Below are 14841 nucleotides of genomic sequence, written 5' to 3'. Positions count from 1 at the left end.
GCCAAGACAAGAGGAGAAATAAGTGACACAGCTCTGCCAGTAACAAAAAAAAACAGGACAGACATACAATGCTCATAAATACAGTACCCACTACCGAAGAAGCTCAAAGGGGAGAGAACAGGAACTTATCAAAGTTCAAATGTAGAACCAGTGTAACGTGGGAGGTTACCAAGAATGGCTTTATAATTTATAAATGAGAATATACCAATGTAGCAACCTGCGAGACGTTAAGGAATACCAACCCACTGGGCGTACAGAGTACAGTGATGAGTCCTATAGGGGGAGTTGGTTATGAACCTCAATGCAGCATGAAACAGGGGGTCGAGTCCTATAGGGGGAGTTGGTTATGAACCTCAATGCAGCATGAAACAGGGGGTCGAGTCCTATAGGGGGAGTTGGTTATGAACCTCAATGCAGCATGAAACAGGGGGTCGAGTCCTATAGGGGGAGTTGGTTATGAACCTCAATGAAGCATGAAACAGGGGGTCGAGTCCTATAGGGGGAGTTGGTTATGAACCTCAATGCAGCATGAAACAGGGGGTCGAGTTTGCTCAGAGTTGAGGAACTAGCAAAGCGGTAGACAGTATCACCATAATCAAGCTGCGACAGGAAGAGGCCTGTAACCAGCTTTTTGCGATAAGCATTAGAAAAGCAGAACTTAATTCTGTAGATGAGGATGAATGTGTGTGTGTGTGTGTGTGTGTGTGTGTGTGTGTGTGTGTGTGTGTGTGTGTGTATGTAATAAGTCTCAATATGCATTGACACATGCAGAGCATATACAGCCAACATTATAGACATTTTGTCATGAACAGGTATCCACCAACACCAAAATAAATGACTGCAGTGTGGACCTTTAGGACCTGGTCCTGTCTGCTAACTGTCTGTCCCTGTGGACACATAGTGGACTTAATGGCTTTACAATGACAAACCCTACATAACAGATCTGTCTGTCCCTGTGGACACTAATGGACTTAACCCTGCAAGACCTGGATATATTTCTACTTGCAAAAAAGAGATTTCAACCTTACTACTACTTTCTACTACTAGGACTTTGCAGAGGACATTATGTAAAAAAGAAAAAAAAGTTTAGTGCAAATGTTATGCACATTTATAATGACAAACGCTACATGGCAGATTCACTAAGTCTGTCCATGTGGACACATAGATACTTTACAATGACAAACGCTACATGGCAGATTCAAACTCCTAGAACTTCAACCCCTGTAGCAACCAGACACCTCTCTTTGTCTCTTTGTCAAATGCAGACTTACGATCACAATAAAGCTGGATGTAAAACTAATTAGTTTGTTGATTATCCTTCTTGCAGATTTGGACCTGACTAAACAGAGAGACCAGTGGAAGACCAGTTTTGATGAGTTACTGAGCAGACATACCAACCTGACCAAGACGATTCTTTGTGGTCAGTGAGACGTCACTGTGTTTATACATTCTTATATCATGTTGTTCATCATTTTGTCATTAATCACATTAAAAACAGTGTCTAACATTATATTTTGTTGTTAGAATCACATGGATTTACATTAGGTGGTGATGGGTGTTACTACATATCTACTGAGAAGAAGACCTGGGAGGACAGCAGAGCAAACTGTACAGCCAGACAATCTGACCTGATGACCATAAAGAGCAGAGAGAAGCAGGTGCAGTGTGTGTGTGTGTGTGTGTGAGTGTGTGTGTGTGTGTGTGTCTGTGTGTGTCCGTCCATTAGTGCATGATGTAACCTACTCCATTTAGTTGAGACACACATCTAGTATTGTACAGATTGTACTTCAGTAACCAGCTGCTTGTCTGTCCAGGACTTTGTTGACAGACTCGGTGCCAGAGAGGCTGTGTGGATTGGATTGACCGACAGGGACGAGGAAGGAGTGTGGAAGTGGGTGGATGGAACACCACTGACCACACCAACGTAAGACTTTACCTTCATTATTCTACTGAGGCCCATTCTAAAAATGCCTTCTAAATACTGACCTACGTTTTCTGAAAATTTTCAAATATTTAGATAGCAGCATCACATTTTTTTAATACTGTACATACTGTACAGAACCCCAAAAGGGGTTCCCGCCTAGGATGGGTTAAAGAAAACATTTTAACTACATTTATTTTCAGCAAACTACATTTCGCATTATTTCCTCTTCATATTTATTTCTAAATTGAACTCTATAATAAAACACAATTACTCTGTATTTCATTGTCCGGTTAATTTGTACCTAAATATATAATGTAATATAAATTGAATTCATGATTAAAAAAAACTAAACATTCAGATAAAATCCTTGTTGTGAAGGTATTAATGTGTCTACTTCTACAGGTACTGGGGGCGTGGTCAGCCCAATGACGGTGGTGAAGGAGAAGACTGTGCTCAGTTTATTAATCATACTAATAGTATGTTTATGATTAACTTTTATAATATGGTTGGATGGTACGACACTCCATGTGGGTCAACACGCAATTGGATTTGTGAAATAGTTTTCTAGAGTTATGCATTAAAGGAGAATTCCATGCTAGAATGCTTTCTTATCTTTCTTACCTTTCTTTGTAGTTGTGACGTCCCCACCAAAGAGGTCCAGGTGTTTTTTTGTGCAAAAACTCCCTACCATAAGCCCTCAATGAATTGCATTGCATTGAATGGGAATTGAATGGGGCTATGGGGTGTTATGCTAGTTCGCTTATTTCCATCGAAAGAAGTAGTAAAGTGTGCCGCTTGGGATATTATTTACATTATGAAGAGAGGATATATACAAAGAAATTATAATTTTGAGCAATGGAAATAAGCGAATTAGCACAACACCCCATAGCCCCATTCAATTCCCATTCAATTCATTTAGGGCTTATGGTAGGGGAAATAGCCAATAAGGAGCTTTTGCACATATTGCCCCCATAATAGTCATGCTGGGGTTCAACAGGATAATTACTATTTCCATTATTCAGATAAAGGGGAGACTATGTAATGTCACATGTAATCACTGAATAACAGCCATCTGTTTCATTTTAACACCACAGACTGATAGATCAATAAAGTGTTTGTGAGGAAACTGGGTTTGGTCCAAATCAGGTTGTTAAAGGACCACTTCACCACTTTGCAAACTTGACATTTAAATTCATGAGCAGGCTGGATCGCTCACTGAATGGACTCAGTTGGTCAGTTGACAGACCCAGGCCGTAGTTCTGTAAGGTACACTTCTACCATCAGGGGACACTGGCATGAGTGCCTCGCCTAGAGTAATAACCTGTGGGGCTGGGTAAATGTACTGTATTTTATTTTTATTTATTTTTTATTTGTATTCTTCTGTATGTGATGTACTGTCTTACCTTGTGGGCCACGAGCCTGTAATAAAGTTTATATATTAGTCTCTCCAGACAGACTGTTGACTCAAAGGAAAAGGGGGTGCTGTTTTCCCTCTGGTTTGCAGATGGTTTCCCAGATTGCCCCGAGAGAGAGGCTAGCTTTGAAATACCTTTTCTAATTAATGACTCATTTATAATATTGTTTCTACGAGACAGAGAGTAATATACATTGTGGAAATAATAAACAAGACAATTGAGCAAAAGATTCTGGAGTATAATTATATTGTGTTAACTTGTGATCCTACCGTTTGATTTTCTAATTAAATTAAGAGTAGGCCTGCAGCAGGGGTGGGCAACTGGCGGCCCGGGGGCCACATGCGGCCCCCACCTTCACTTAATGTGGCCCTCAGATTAATTTCGGAATACTGATAAATAATATTGTTATTGATTTCAGCTGTTACAATTCCAAACATGCAAACATGACCCGCTTTAATTACTTTATACAGTCTAAATTAGTAGCTTGCTGAGTGAGTAGTGTTACAAAAAATGTAATTGTCTTTTTTATGTCCAATATATTTGTATTTAGTTAAAATTACTTTTCAGGATCCCAATTAAAAATAGCAAAAAAAAAATTCATATAGCAAAAATATTTTTGGTACGACATGCATGCAATGTGGCCCCTCTGGAGTAAGTAAGTAGCCTTGCCGAGCCATGAGGCCCATAGGGCAGGAGCCTATCTCCTGTTTCTGTAGCCATGAGGCCCATAGGGCAGGAGCCTATCTCCTGTTTCTGTAGCCATGAGGCCCATAGGGGCAGGAGCCTATCTCCTGTTTCTGTAGCCATGAGGCCTATAGGGAAGGAGCCTATCTCCTGTTTCTGTAGCCATGAGGCCCATAGGGGCAGGAGCCTATCTCCTGTTTCTGTAGCCATGAGGCCCATAGGGCAGGAGCCTATCTCCTGTTTCTGTAGCCATGAGGCCCATAGGGGCAGGAGCCTATCTCCTGTTTCTGTAGCCATGAGGCCCATAGGGCAGGAGCCTATCTCCTGTTTCTGTAGCCATGAGGCCCATAGGGCAGGAGCCTATCTCCTGTTTCTGTAGCCATGAGGCCCATAGGGGCAGGAGCCTATACCTCCTGTTTCTGTAGCCATGAGGCCCATAGGGCAGGAGCCTATCTCCTGTTTCTGTAGCCATGAGGCCCATAGGGGCAGGAGCCTATCTCCTGTTTCTGTAGCCATGAGGCCCATAGGGGCAGGAGACTACCTCCTGTTTCTGTAGCCATGAGGCCCATAGGGCAGCGCAGTCCCTCCCCCTTTCAGAACAACGAACGGCCCAGGAAATGAAATGCAATGCATTCTGACCATAGGATTTTCTTTAAGTATTTATTTAAAGACGGTTACGCCGCGGACAAAGCCAACTCGGATCGTGACAAATCATGACAATGAACACAATAGTTTGGGCCGATCAAATCATTGGAAAGAAGAAAATAAAGGCAGGAGACAACACTATTTGTTTCGTTTTTCTTCTTATAAATTATTTGATCGGACCAAAACATTGTGTTCATTGTCATGATTTGTCACGATCCGAGTTGGCTTTGTCCGCGGCGTAACCGTCTTTAAATAAATACTTAAAGAAAATCCTATGGGAGAAATGCATTGCATTTCATTTCCTGGGCCGTTCGTTGTTCTGAAAGGGGGAGGGACTGCGCCGCTCTATAGGGCAGGAGCCTATCTCCTGTTTCTGTAGCCATGAGGCCCATAGGGCAGGAGCCCATCTCCTGTTTCTGTAGCCATGAGGCCCATAGGGGCAGGAGCCTATCTCCTGTTTCTGTAGCCATGAGGCCCATAGGGCCAGGAGCCTATCTCCTGTTTCTGTAGCCATGAGGCCCACAGGGCAGGAACCTATCTCCTGTTTCTGTAGCCATGAGGCCCATAGGGCAGGAGCCCATCTCCTGTTTCTGTAGCGTGAGGCAGCTTGATGTACAAGTACACCCCCTGGACATGACGCTAGTATGTCGCAGGGACTTACCCCCAATCCAACCCTTGATGCTGAGTGTCAAGCAGGGAGGCACTGGGTCCCATTTTTAGAGTCTTTGGTATGACCCGGCCGGGGATCAAACCCAGACCTCCCAGTCTCAGGGCGGACACTCTAACCACAAGGCCACTGAGCTGGTCCCTCTGGAGTGAGTATGGAAATATAATGGCCCTCTCCATGGTCAAAGTTGCCCACCCCTGGCCTACAGTAAAGTACAGTACAGTACAGTAAAGTTGCCCACCCCTGGCCTAAAGTATACATAAAGCCTTGTCTGACCAATATCCAAAGAGAAACACCCAGTATTCTGTATACCTTATACCTAAAAATACACAAGAGTTGTGAACCTCTAGTCCTAGGGCACCCCCTTTGACCCAACCAATTTCACACTATATGATTTTCAGTGACTAATTTGCCTTCCTATATCTAAAAGACACCGTCTGAACTGGGGTGGGGGGTGTGGGCTTTTAAAATAAATCTGTATTTGATATTGAATGTTGATCTGGTTGGTGAAACTCAATACATGCAGACTTTCCTCCAACTCACAAGTATTGCCTGATGCCCTGCCCCTGACCTCCACTCAAAATTGTCAAAATAATCCAACCCCATCTCATAGAAATACAGCGAAATAGCACGGAATTGCAATTCCGTACCTACACGTGAGATGGGGTTGACTAAAATGTAGTCAGGGTTTTGCTATGTCTAAAACCTCACTGAATTACTATCCCTACTATCCTTTCTGACCTTACACAGTAAAGTCGTGAGAGTCAATTTGGTGTATGAATAGAACCGTAGGACCGTAGGGTCCGTTCGTGCACTCCTCAGGATACATACAGAATTCCGAGTTGTCTCATCCCTGTACTCTCTCACCCTAAGTGTCCGTATCTGGCAATGTGGTGTGGACAGCCCTCTACTTAGTCTACTATACCACTACAATGTATGTTACATAAACATTATTAACTCAGAACATCAACATCTTTATCCATTTGTGCCTCCACCGGGGGTCTTAGTGTGCACTGCCTTTATAGCTTTTAAAAATAAGTCATCCTTGTGTGTTTAAATGTACAATATGTCATTGTATAATTCACAAGTGATTTCAATTATCACGAGGCAATGGCATTTGTGCCGGTTATAGGCAGTACCTTCTGGATTCAGGATTGTCATTAGGAGAAACGTGTTATCTAATAGCACAGCGGATCAGCTACCCATTTATATTAAGGCTTCCCTGTCTGTATGGATTAGGTACCATGGATTTACCTATAGCCAGTGGCAATGTAGCACAATGAAATGAGAGATTATCAATACAGCAACACCATGCAGTCAGAGGGAACTGTGTCAACAGCAGGATTAAAACCAGTCAAAAATAATATTTCAAATTACCTTTTGTCTATAGAAAATGCAGCCACAGTCTAAAATAGCCTATTTTACACTGTGGCTGGTATATCATTTTGTCTACAAAATAACATACTCTCTTTACAAGAATTGCAATAGAATAGAATCAATAACATGTTGAAATCCAGTCCTAACTAGAACTGCACTCTGTCGAGTGCATACTTGCTTGTTGCACACTAGTAGGCCATAAATGGCCAACTAGTGCGCAAGCAGAGCGCGCAAGTACTTTCGACCGCTGTAAACTGTGGAATCTCAGTATCTCTGTGAAGGAACGTTTGAAATGTCTAATTATTAGGTGCAACTATTTGCTACCTATCTACTTTATGCATGTAAACACCTAGTATTATTGTCTCCACCAGCCGAAGGCATGGGGAGAGTATGTTTTGCACTCCGTCCGTCCGTCCGTGTGTCCGTGTGTCCGTCCGTCCGTCCGTGACCAGCTAATCTCAACCACCGTTAACCCGGTCGATGCCAAATTTTGCACACACACTCCCTGGATGCCAACCATGAACCTCTGCCCCAAACTTTCCAGAACGGCCTGTTATAGCGCCACCAGGAGGCGGCTTTGTGCAAAACAAGTTTTTGCACAGTACACCTACAGATTTTGTCCAAACATCACGCAAATTGGTACACAGTCTCTCTAGAGCCATTCAACCAAACCGCTCTTTCAGATTTCTCAGACTCCATCCTGATTGGTTAAGATTGGCTTCCAAAATTCACAGGAGTGCTCAGTTTCAAACAAAATGCTGCAAATCATGAACACATCGCGTGATTTCCGTGAAATTGTGCACCCACATTCCCACTAGGCCCAGGACAAAATGCCACATGAACAATTTCAACTCAGCCTCAAGGTGGCGCTATAACTGGCCCAAAAGTGTTTTTACCTCTAACTGCACGGATCTGTGGATAACTTTCTATGCCAACTCCCTAGAGGCCAAGGAAAAACCTTTGCCTGGAATGTTTCACATCTGCTCTTTATAGCGCCACCAGGAGGCCGACATATGTAAAACACATTTTCTATTATTTGTATCTGAAACTTTCATGGACTAATTGTGAATAGACTATGTAGCAAGGTCACTGTCATCCTGGTGGAGACCTGTGCCCAGTAGGGCACTTTTTCTAGTTATGTATGGTTCAAGTTTCTATCTATATAAGAAATACAGTTTTATCGATGTAGATATATTCTTGATGCCTTTTTAGTTTTTCAAAGAAAAATAAATCATTGATATGTGATGAAAAAAAAGGTATATAAACTGAATTAAAATATGTTATACAGTATAATTATTTTATTATTTATTGTAAATTGTCAATTGTTTTAAATGTATTTCATCTTGGACTATAGTGATATTAATACTAAATCATGATCAGAGTAATATGTGTCTCTAACTTCAATTTCTGTAATAATATTCACATAAATTCACATTTGTTAAAATATACATGATCTAAAATACTTCCGTAATCTGTAGTTGGATTTGTATTTAATTGTTTAAAGCCTAATCTTGACATGAAGATCTTTATACTTCTATCTTTCTCAGTATAATGGTCTTCATTGAAATCTCCTATTATCATAATTGCAGAAGTCGGAGATGATAGATACTTTACCATGTTTTCGAGAAATGTGTTTAATTTCAAAAGGTCTGTTTTAGGTGATCTGTACATAAGAATGATATATAGATCTTTATCTTTTACATGTATGCATACGTGTGGAAATCAAATCAATGGAAATATCTTCTTTTATAGCAAACATAACTCCCCCACCCATATCATATTCTCTGTCATTCCTGATTGTATTGTAATTCGTGTTCATTGTTTTTAATTCAAAAGTAATGTTATTATTTTTCTTTAAGTGTGTTTCAGTAAAAGCTATTAGATCCAACAAGTATGCAAATAAAACGTGGTGTGTATATGTATGACTAGCTCTCAATGATGACGTAAGAAATATGGTCATTTATGTAATCTGGTCCCAGCAGATCAGGCACAATTTGCTATTTTATTTGACTGATTATGTATATAGTATACGTATGACTAACTCTAAATGATGACGTAAGACATACGTATACATATACATATACTATATAGAGTATGTAGTTGTAAGTTGATTAGTGGTATACTGTGGTTACTTTGCGCCAAAAACCGTGACAGCCAACCCGCCATTTGATGCGTATGCAAATAAAACAGAAGATTTGTGCCTGGTTTGCTGGGACCAGATTACTATTACTATTTCTTACGTCATCATTGAGAGCTAGTCATACATATACACACCACGTACTCTGGTCCCAGCAGATCAGGCACAATTTGCTATTTTATTTGACTGATTATGAATATAGTATACGTATGACTAGCTCTAAATGATGACGTAAGACATAATGGTCATTTATGTAATCTGGTCCCAGCAAACCAGGCACGGATTTGCTGGGACTTTGCTGTTTATTTAAGACGAAGATACCGATTTGCTCAGACATATGACTAAAATTCTCCATTAATTGTCAATGTGCACGACAAAGTTTGTGCACACACACTAAAAGCTGGACATAGGAGGGCCTCAAAAATATATACTGTATCCAGACGTACGATATCATGAAGTGATACTACAAAACCGAGTTTGGCGAAATGTCATTGATTGCTTCGTCTTCAGGGAATTAATATAAACTGCAAATGGACAATGTGTCCCACACCAATGATGTGCAGCAGCACCATAGTTAGTTGAGACCTAACCTGTAAGTGGCATGAATACAGATGTGCAAAGTTTTTGATGGATAAACAATCAGGGTGGTATACTGTAAGTAATCAATGTGATGAAATTGCACCAGGAAACATTTTATAAAGATTAGATTAAAGATAAAGATTTTTTCTTTTTTTTTTATCCCACAATTTTGTAACCCATTTTTTCACCCAGTGTCAATTATCTAATGTAATCCTGGACGCTACACTGGGGGGGGGGGGGGGGAGCGGACTGACCTCATGCTTCCTTCCATGCATGAGGAGTCCAAGCTGCTTCTTTTCACCTGATGGGGGAGGTGCCAGGTCTTCCCTGGCAGAGTTTAGATGGTACAGTTCTATATTCAGTTGCTGTTGTCATGGCTGCCAGTTTACAGCTGAAGAGTCCTGACTCGCACAACCTTTTTTCCAGGAGAAGGTCTCTGGATTTCACAGGTCATTCCCAGGAGGGACGTGCATCGATGACCTCCCTAGGGAGACGCTCGGGAGGCATCCTTACTACATGCCCTAAGCTGTCTCCTTTCCAAGTGAAGAAGCCGTGGGTCTACTCTCTCGCGTGATTGAACTTCAAAATGCCATTTGGGATGGCACTTGTTTCTAGAAGGATGCATTGTCTACATTGACCTCACCAAGGAGGTCCTGAGGCACCTGGATACTGTGACCATTTTATGATGACCTTACAGAGACCTACAGAGGAAGGACATGATGGTACCGACTACCGACTGAGAATATACCTTGACATGACCTTTTCTCTGGAAATGTAACCACTTAAACCACTTCAGTTGACTGGGCTCGCAAAGGGGTCCCTCCTTTTTTCCCCACAACACCAAATCTCCACAGAAAATAGCCAATTTGTTCATGTGTTTAAATAACGGTGTTATAAACACCAAATATTAACCTACCCATAATCCATGTGACAAACATTATGTGGTAAAACAATATTTTGCTAAACATTATACTGAAATAATATTTCAGTATAATGTTTAGCACTATCTACCTCACTGAATGGACAGACATATTATGTCTGTCCATTCAGTGAGGTAGATAGTGTTTTGTCTCTGTCCCTTGCTGTAAATTCTAGATGCTCCCAGCAAAAGTCTTGAACAAAGCAGGCCGTAGAGCTATTCTGGGACTCTGCCGAAGTACAGTAGAGTGTATAAATACACCTAATCTGCTCAGATTAAGTGAGAGTTCCTTTTCAGTTTTCTTTCAACATCAAAGAGTTTGTCCTAAATACCAGCTGGCTACATTTGCAGTTATTCAAGCTCTTATAGTTCACCATTTAAAATAAAACAGAAATGTGTATTTATTTAAATACAAAGTGATTTGTAATAATCATTCCCTTTTTCTGTGATTTCTCTGATTTAAAGTTGAATGAATATTATAACCAAAAAATGAGCATGTGTTGCTGCTCTATAGACAATGGCTATAGAGTATGTATTATCCATTTAGTTTAATTTTGTTTGCTATTCAGCATGACTGCTGGCCTGGTATAATTCAGCTTTCATTACAGTCTATATTATAGGCATAAGACATTAATTACAAAAAACACTAACCACAATTAAGGCCACTGAGTTGGTTGAGTGTGCTACTGTGTTATTTATTCACTGTTGTTGTTGCTCTCTAAAGTCTAAACCACCAATGTTGGGCAGTAACAAGTTACTAGATATGTAATATTATTACTTTACCCAGTAACGAGTAATTACTCTGCCAAAACAGTAATATTATATTATATTATATTACCATGTAAAAAAAATAGCAATTTATTTTTGTTGGCTACCGTTTAAAAACGGTCAAGAGAGATTGCTGCTTCATTTTATAGCGTTTTTGGCTGATTGGTGACTCTTATTATTCAAAACAATTGGATTCTGTTATTTTGCGGCTGTGGGGGCAAAAGTAATATGTAATATATGAAATATAATATATTACTCTTGATTCCACGTAATAATATAATATTATTACTTTTTTAAGTAGTAATATATAATAACAAGTAACATATTACTCTCTTGAGTAATATTCCCAAAGGTAACAGGTATGTTGGTGATTAAATAAAAGTTATTATCATATTCATTTATCACTCTATATATCCACGGGCATAATAGCATGATGATGCCATTACACAACATGGGCTCATGACTCAGGTTACATGGAGAAGAGTGACATCTTTCACATTTATATACTATTGATGGAAACATTTTGGATAGTCTCTATAGATTTTGAAAAGTATTAAAGTACCGTTTTAGGTCCCCATGAGATCAAAGATCTTAAAAGCCTTAAAGACTTGATTTTAAAATACCGGTAAGGCATATAATTATATGCTTAAACAATAGCATTTGGTCCTGTGCTGAGGCTATCAAATCAATACAGAGTTATGTTGTTCAGATGCAAATGAGATCTCAATTCTATTAAAAGCTATAAGTGCTAACTCAGACAACAAACAGATTTTTAGCTGTCTGTTGCCGCTAGTGTCTATCCTTATAACAACCTAGAGAGATGAGTAACATGCGGTTTCTCCCCAAACTGGATGGACAGATTCATCTGATGAATGATGACAGGATTATCATACCAGTGTCAGCACATAAACATGAGGAAGTAGTTTTCTTTATCAAAAGTGGAACTGCACCTTTGCATGCCATCCAGATGTATTAGCGATAAATAGAGGTATAAATACAGGTTGGATCGAGTGCTTGTACCATCATCTTCAAGTCTCACTCAGTCATGGTCTCGAGAGCTGGAACATTGCTAGTTCTTTCTTTCCTCCATGTCTGCTTCACTGCCCCTGTCCGTAATCCCACCTTTCAACGCTGCCGTGCCTCAACAAACCAACTTTCCCTCGCCATGTCAGTCCTTCCTGGAGGAGGCTGGGACAATCTGAGGAACCTAGACATGGGTCGGGTGATGGACGTCAGCTACACCAAGTGCCAGACCACAGAGGACGGCTTCTACTTCATTCCAGACACGGTGTTTGTCATTCCCCGGAAAGTGACAAATATTGAAAGCTACGCAGAGGTCATCAGTTCCTATCTGAGACAAACAAGTTCTACATCTGCCTCCATCAACATAGAAACATCTTACAACACATTATTTACATCGGTGAATGGACAATTCTCTGCTGAACATGAGAGGGTGAAAACCAACCAAATCAATAGCAAATCTGAGACAGTCAGAGTACAAGTGAGTTCTATGTCTTGCAATATTATATATTAATGTTATATGATAAAGTTATATGATCTTGCAAATGTGAAAATTTGTGGACTTACTAATTCACATTTTCCCTTTCTCCCATGCTTTTCCCCTTCCTAGATACAGAACCACCTTTACACAGTACAGGCGTATCCCGATTTCAAGCTGGACTCGAAAAATGTTGTTCGACAAATAGAGAGCATTGCAGATGCCATTGCAAATAGCCAAAGCAGACTTGCCACTTATCTGTCAGAGAAGGTAGTGGCTGACTATGGAACCCATGTGATAACTAGTATTGATGCTGGGGCTAGCTTAATGAGAGAGGACTACATCAAATCTGATGCCTTAACAGAAAGTGAGTCCTCCAAGAGTTCTATCAAAGCATCACTTGGTTTAAAGTTTTTCAAAATGCTTAAAGTTGATGTAGCTATTGGGTACACAGAACAGTCAACTAGTGATAGCAATTATGACAAGAAAATCACTTCCTCCTTTATTGAGAGCTCTGGAGGTTCACCCTTCCACCCTGGCATGAGTCTTAAAGAGTGGCAAGATAGCACCAGAAATAACCTTGTTGGCATTGACCGGTCTGGTTTGCCACTACAATATGTTATAAATACCAATAACTTGCCTAATCTGCCAGAGCCAACCATTAACAAGGTGGCTCTCTCCCTGCAACAGGCCATAGAGCGCTACTATACAGTTAACACTCACCCAGGCTGTATCGATAGTAACTCGCCAAACTTTAACTTTCAGGCTAATGTTGATGACAACTCTTGTGATGGGACAGTCAGAGAATTCAGTTTTGGTGGGGGCTACGTGACGTGTGAGACAAATCAGGCAAGTCAACTCTGCCAAGACCTGGCTCAGAAAAACCCAGATACAGATGACTACTCTTGCCGCCCACCCTACCAGTCACAGTTATTACACACTGAGGTGAAAGAGGAAGGCTTTAATGTAAGGCAGTGTGAAGTAGTATACTATTCCTGTGGATTTGTAGGGTTATTCACATGCAGAAGAGAAGAATGTTGGAATGTTCACCATGTCCGAACAGCTAAAGTAAAAATGTATTGGTGCTACTACAATGGTCCTACAGAGAACAAAGGGTTTTTGTTTGGAGGTCTCTATGGCAACTACTTTGACAATCCTATCACCAAAACTAGGACCTGTCCTGAACACTTCACTGCATTTAAATTACTTGTTAATGATGTGATGATCTGTATGAGTAATGCGACGGATGAGCTTAGCCTCACACATGCAGTGAAGTTTGGAGGTTTTTTCAGTTGTGAGTCCCCTAACCCCTTGGCAGGAGGAGGTGAACAGCGCTGTCCTCCCACATACAGCCAGCATCAAGCCGAAATCAGTGACGGCTGTGAGATTCTGCAGCAAGCGATGTCCAGGATGTGATCAGGAAGTATGCCACAGATTCTGCGGATGAATCTGGGGTGAAGGCAGGTATAGGGCTTGGGGTAATAGCTTTAGTCAGCTTCTTAATTGCAGGTGTGGTGCTGACTGTCAGATGGAAGAAGGGTTCGCCGTTGTGTAAAAAAGGCAGCCATGGGGAGGATATTCACAGTCAGGCAGAAATTATGACAGGAGAGGAGGAGATTGTACTGTAAATGAGATGTAACAACCTTGAGAGCACTAAGCTCATCTACAGACCTTTAACTCTATAAACTGAGGAAACCGCAAATTAACTATTCATTGAACAGTTTATTTTGTTTAAGATCATACAGTGAACTTCCTTAATTTCTAAGATGTGATAATTATGTAACTCATGTACTGTATGTCATTAATACTTTAAAGGAAGTGCTTAATTGTGTCATTGAAATGTAATTGACATATTACCGAGTAATTTACATTATTAAGTGACATGTATTGTAACACATAGAATAACTAGGGTATTAATCACTTATACGTCTTACTAGCATACTGTCTGCCACTGCAAATTACAATCAATATTAATCAATTATTTGCGTTTTTTTAAATACATTTTATTTTTAATATTGTATTCTTTTGTAATTGGTGTGTTGAATTGTGTAGGTATTTCAAATAGGCGCAATGTTATAGTTTTGGCCTTACAATAAAATATAACAGAGAAATAAACAGTATCTATTTGTATCTTGGCAACCTGACTGTAGAAATTAACAGTACAGTAAAGAACTTGGGGGTCATTATTGATTCTGAATTGAATTTTAATTCACACATTAATCATGATT

General features: G+C 40.3%; 1 protein-coding gene across 1 annotated transcript; it reads left to right on the top strand.

Moving 5' to 3' along the window:
• Nucleotides 1-12280: 12280 nt before the first annotated feature.
• On the top strand, nt 12281-14029 carry LOC310878937 (macrophage-expressed gene 1 protein-like; the record flags this gene model as incomplete). Its single annotated transcript, XM_083793353.1, has 2 exons — nt 12281-12616; nt 12746-14029. The coding sequence occupies 2 exons, from the start codon at nt 12281-12283 to the stop codon at nt 14027-14029; spliced, it is 1620 nt and encodes a 539-aa protein (XP_083649479.1).
• Nucleotides 14030-14841: the final 812 nt, after the last annotated feature.

Source organism: Protomyctophum parallelum, assembly GCF_964188405.1.
Source record: "Protomyctophum parallelum genome assembly, chromosome: 21".
In the NCBI taxonomy this organism is placed as follows: Eukaryota; Metazoa; Chordata; class Actinopteri; order Myctophiformes; family Myctophidae; genus Protomyctophum; species Protomyctophum parallelum.
Note: the sequence above shows the minus strand (reverse complement) of the source record. Positions and strands in the feature narration are given on the sequence as shown.